At 41.2% G+C, this 5,378-nt stretch overlaps 1 protein-coding gene across 1 annotated transcript; it reads right to left on the bottom strand.

Annotated features, from left to right (window-relative positions):
• Positions 1 to 241: 241 nt before the first annotated feature.
• LOC139121494 (cholesterol 25-hydroxylase-like protein 1, member 2) lies at positions 242 to 4,029 on the bottom strand. The gene is given in 2 exon segments (XM_070686397.1): positions 242 to 3,097; positions 3,100 to 4,029. Coding segments are annotated over 2 exon segments (912 nt in total). The 5' UTR covers positions 3,929 to 4,029; the 3' UTR covers positions 242 to 3,014.
• Between the last annotated feature and the right edge of the window lie 1,349 nt (positions 4,030 to 5,378).

Genomic DNA, 5,378 nt, shown 5'->3' with positions numbered 1-5,378 from the left:
CTCAAAACGTTGAAAAACATCGAAAACATGAAAATCAAAGAAAATACACTTACAACGCTAATACGCAAGTGTCAAATGGAATAAAAGGCGTGTGTGTGTGAGAAGGGACATGCGCTGCGCAGACGGACGACGAAATTGATGCTCAGAAATGAGCTGAAGAGACTGACTGACTGACAAACGGCGGAAATGGCGCGCAGTCCGCCGTGGTTGCTCGGCAAAAAGGAATCACAACACCAAAATGTTTGATCTCAAGCAGAACACTTTATTGCAGTGTGGTAATTACGAGAACCATGCCGTTCAAAGCCAGTTAAATACGTAGGAATATAGCCATACAAATTATATATCATACTGGCTTGTCATAAGGCATTTTAATACCTGACACACATGCACATTGATCAACATGCAGAATTTTTGCCGTCAACTAGTAAATCACATTGCGATTAGTTCTCATCCGTCGCTGGCGAAGCAATTCAACTCTCCTCCAATAACGCTGACTGGGCTGGAGGTCGATTTCATTCTGAACACACTTATTCAAAATATTCTGTGAGTGAACACTTCAAAGATTTCACATTTTCTACCCTTGAAATGAAACTTCAGCAACTTTTAGTGAAATTAAAAATATTTACCGTCACCCATTTACACAATGGTCATACAAGCAGGTTTCGTTGCGTCACCCAAAATTCAAGCAGACAATTCGGCGGAATACAGTGTTATTCATATTGCTGCACTGTAATTTAAACAAGGACAACCTGACAAAAATACGTTACTGATTCTCAATAAAAATGGTTACAAAAGCCAAAGCGACATTGAAATCCTTGTAAACGCCTGACACTGGGAAAAACTTCAAGGTTACGCTCAGCTCTAGGTATGTTATATCATGCTTTACAGGAATGAAATGGATCGTTATTTGTAAATGTTATAGTGTCGATAAGCAATAATAATTAGCATGACGAATTACCGAACAGGGTCTACGGTACCGCCCCTATACTGCAACAGTGCATCTTACAGATGACAAAATATGAAATATTCTTCAGAGGGACAAAATCGCTTCTTCAGACACTTTCTGTCGGTTTTGAGTAATTTGAGAAATACGTGCAAATTTTAACGACAAGCTTATTTTACTAATAGAAGCGTAATAACAGCATGGCTGACAAATATGCTTCCGGCTTAGATTCTCTTTGGACAGAGCGGATGACCTGACGGCCGAAACCTTTGTTCTGGTGTCTGCCGGACATATATGTTAAATGGCTAAACCGCAAAAACCGCAAAAACCGCAAACGTCTGTGAAAAGTTCGATGAGGTTACGTGTGACACGAATCCCCAATCAACATCATTTGAGTTAATGATTGATATTTAATTTTTGTTGACGTAAAACCGCCATTTAACGAGCGACTTTGTCCCCTTGTATATTGAAGTGCTTGTTGCCTGAAACAGTTTACTTGTGTAAATCGTGATACGAAAGTATCTTGAAGGCATTAATTTCTTGCAATATTGAACGTTGCAGTACAACTCATATTGTAAAGAAGCAGTTACAGAAATGTAGACAGGGCCAGCCCATCTCTATTTTAAAAAGTAAAGTTGATAAAGTTGATGGGATTGTAAAGGAATCAGGTCTCCTTAGTTAATTTATCATCGCTTCGTGACGCGTTCACTGTGACTGTAAAAACGTGCAATTATTACATTAAAAGACGTGGTGTGTTTATTTTTTGGCTCAGAATACACAAATCAAGATGTTTTTCCCACATACACAATGATTGTGTATCCAAGTTGTGAAAACCAGCGAAAAGCACAATTTCGCAACGTATACCACAAAATCAGGATATTTTTCTATAGAGGTCGCATACCTTTTACTGGCAATGCCAATGTCAGAAGTAAACCACACCGATCGACACATAAATACGTATAGACATGCGTGTGTATGTATGTATGTATGTATGTGTGTATGTATGTATGTATGTATGTATGTATGTATGTATGTATGTATGTATGTATGTATGTATGTATGTATGTATGTACGTACGTACGTACGTACGTATGTATGTATGTATGTATGTATGTATGTATGTATGTATGTATGTATGTATGTATGTATGTATGTATGTAAATTTGCATGTAAGTTTGAGATACAAACAATAATCTATGCATGTATTTATGCATATATGGTACAAAAATCAGGATTAAAAAATGACAATATATCGCTAGACTGGGAGACCCTAAGAGGAGAGCTGTGTAGATGTGTGACGCCGGACTTTGCCGCAATTTCAGAATCCGCAAGAAATTTAGGGAGTGAGGTGTACAAATGAATGAGGCTTGGGTAATTTTTTCATTAGTCTGAAAATGTATCTCATCAACTTCAAACCTCAAAAAAACAGCCACAGCCGGTTAGATAATACACGGTTTTGTACGCCTACACATGCATAGTAGGAAGTTTCTGACACGTCTAACAATGACAAACTGATCACCCCAACAAGTGGCTGCGGATATAACACGCCATTATCGAACACTAATCTCATGGCCTAACAACTCTAGTTCGAGCCTTAAAACGAGCATGGGGCAAATATTGATCTTTGTTAATCGAGGGACATGTTTTGCCGGAAGGTAGCTGTGCCCGGGGTTGGGGGTGAATATAACTTTCATTTAATGTATCTTAAAGTTACAGAAAAGCATTATGTTCATCGTATACAGACACAGTGAACGCGTCTATTGTCGACCTGATCGAACACCTGATTACTGTGCTCGTTTGTATGAAACTGTAAATGGAGCTCACCGATCTCCCCGCTATCTTTTGACTTCGAAACACCGCTAACACTTTGAAACACTGAGAAAAAAAGTTTTTCCTAATAAACGGTAGAATCACTTCGTTCATTGTTTAGTATTAGTTATTGGGACAGCATCAATTCCTCATATAGTATTTTCGTTCTTTGATTTCATTGAGTCTGGTGACATCTTGTTTGGTTGTCGATCCCGTTGCAAGAAGGCTTACCGAGTTCCATTGGATCAATCCTTTGCCTTTTTTACGCTTGCTTCTTTTTCATCTCTTCCCACTGTTCGGCAGTGATGCCGCCGGCATGCCAACCAGGACACTCGGTTCCAAAAGACGATCCCAGTGGGTAAAGAAAGGCTGGAAGTTGGACAGGGGCTTCAAGTGGTGCATGTCGTGTTTCGGAGCCCCTCCCCACAGTCCAAAGGGGCACCAGTGATTCAGAGCCCATGGAAAGTCGAAACCGATGTGTGCTTCAACGCTGACGATGATGCTGACCATCATGAAAGACCAGGTTGTCATCGGATGACTCTTAAAAATCCACGGGGATGTAGTGACGAAAATCCCGACGCTGATTAGCTCCCAGGGGTGTAAGTATTGGGTCACCCAGCTGAATGGGGAGTGGTAGCGGTGGTGTACCGAGTGAACGTGCTTATACAGCCATCGGTTTTTGTGATGACAGTAGTGCCAGATGAAGTACTCGAGGTCGAAGACGAGGAGGGCGGCAACAATCTGCCAGCAAAACTCCCACAAACCAGGCGCTTCAGGTGGGAGAGGGGTCGGCGGGGTGTAGATCCACTGGCCGATGCTGACGGGCAATATAAACACGATCTGATTCCAGAAGGTGAGACCGAGCGTATCGAAAACCTGCGGCATACTGACTTTCTGCTTGGGCTGCAACTTGTATCTCTGTATCCAGTTCCACTGTGTTCCGTAGAGATCGAACAACATGAACGGCAAACAGGCCACGAAGTAGAAAACGACATTCAGGACGATCGGGAAAAGAGGCGAGCGCAGGAAGTCGTGATCGACGTAGTTTAGAACCAAATCCCAAACAGGCTGGATAAGAGAACGTTTCGGATATAGTTCCATCAAATGTTCGACTAACGGGTCCAGCTGACGAGGCAGCGTAACATTCATGTTTGCTAAGCCCAGTATGGTCACCATTATTGTCCGGGAGTCGATGTACGTTACCACTTCGACTGATGGTGATCGAATGCGCACGACTGTATGGCTTCGTATCTTTTCACTACGCTAAAACTGACTGCCCGTTATATATATAGGCTGAACTGACTCACTTCCCGGACAAAGCTCGCACTCTGGCGGCGCAGCTCGTTCGCCGGGCTACTGAAAAAAACCAGGTCATTATCAATATTTTCAGTCTTTTCAACTGCTAAGGAATTGCGCCACCAAGAGGTGATTTGTATGCCCAGTTTCGAGGTATTTGTGTCCGGTAAAGAGGATACTTTGAGGATGCACGACACTTACCTATGAGACATGCTTGGAAGAGCTTGGAATGGGGGCTAATTAAATAAAGACGATGCCATAGTTCTATCACAAACGTGCATACAAATCTCACTTTTATTACCGAACGGAATGTTATTAAACCCTCTGATCGAGGTCTTCGACCACGAACTGCATCTCAATAAACATACAATTTTTTTTTCGAAATAGATTAACAATTCAATATTGTTTCAGTACAATTTTGACACTTTCAAGAACATGTATGAAAGAAGCTCTCAATCTTTTACGTCAGAAATGAAAAAGATGTTTAATATACAATTTATTGATGCCCCCTATGACAAAGCAGATAGACGAGTGATAACTCTAGGCGAAGCTTAGCACTCGATGTCACTCGAAGAAAATATCGCTTTTGACGTCATATTTCTAGAGATAAAATCAAAAGACGTCAAAAAAGTTTGGTATATTTCAAAATGAATATTATTCAATACGTTCTGTAGTATATCTTGAGAAAGATATACAGTAAGTTATAAAAAAAGTTTTTATTTCATGAATCCATGGTAAGAGAGAGAGAGAGAGAGAGAGAGAGAGAGAGAGAGAGAGAGAGAGAGAGAGAGAGAGAGAGAGAGAGAGAGCTCGAGCTCATCTATAAGAATCAGTGTAGTGGGACCTTTAGTGGGGAGACAATTTCCTCATATCGACAAATACTACAATTATAGGTAAAAAAAATAAAAGAAAAAGCTACAAAAATCATCCAATGACCAAACAACGAGTGAAACTTAGTTACACGAGCGTGTATAAGCAGCACATGAATGGTTCAAGTGCAAGGCGAGGGAAAAAATTTGTTGACCTCAGTCAGACTGACAGAGATACATTGTGAGCACCTGGCGGTCCGGCATTGTCTTTCAATCAAGCCAGAGCAGTGACACAGAGTGTTAATCGTACTATAGACTGAACACACATTCGCACGGGGTGGGGGTGTGGTGGGGGTGAGAGACACGCCTTCGAAGATATAATCTGTTTCGCACAAGGAACGGGAAATACAAATCGAAGAAAGAGAAACGAAAGGAAACACTTAAGTAGGGATGGGAAGATTTTGTGGGCCACCCTGACGCTTAATTTTTTTTAATCAATTTGTATCATTGCGAGGTATCCC

The sequence above is a fragment of the Ptychodera flava genome, chromosome 21 (assembly GCF_041260155.1).
Source record: "Ptychodera flava strain L36383 chromosome 21, AS_Pfla_20210202, whole genome shotgun sequence".
NCBI classification, from domain to species: domain Eukaryota; kingdom Metazoa; phylum Hemichordata; class Enteropneusta; family Ptychoderidae; genus Ptychodera; species Ptychodera flava.
Note: the sequence above shows the minus strand (reverse complement) of the source record. Positions and strands in the feature narration are given on the sequence as shown.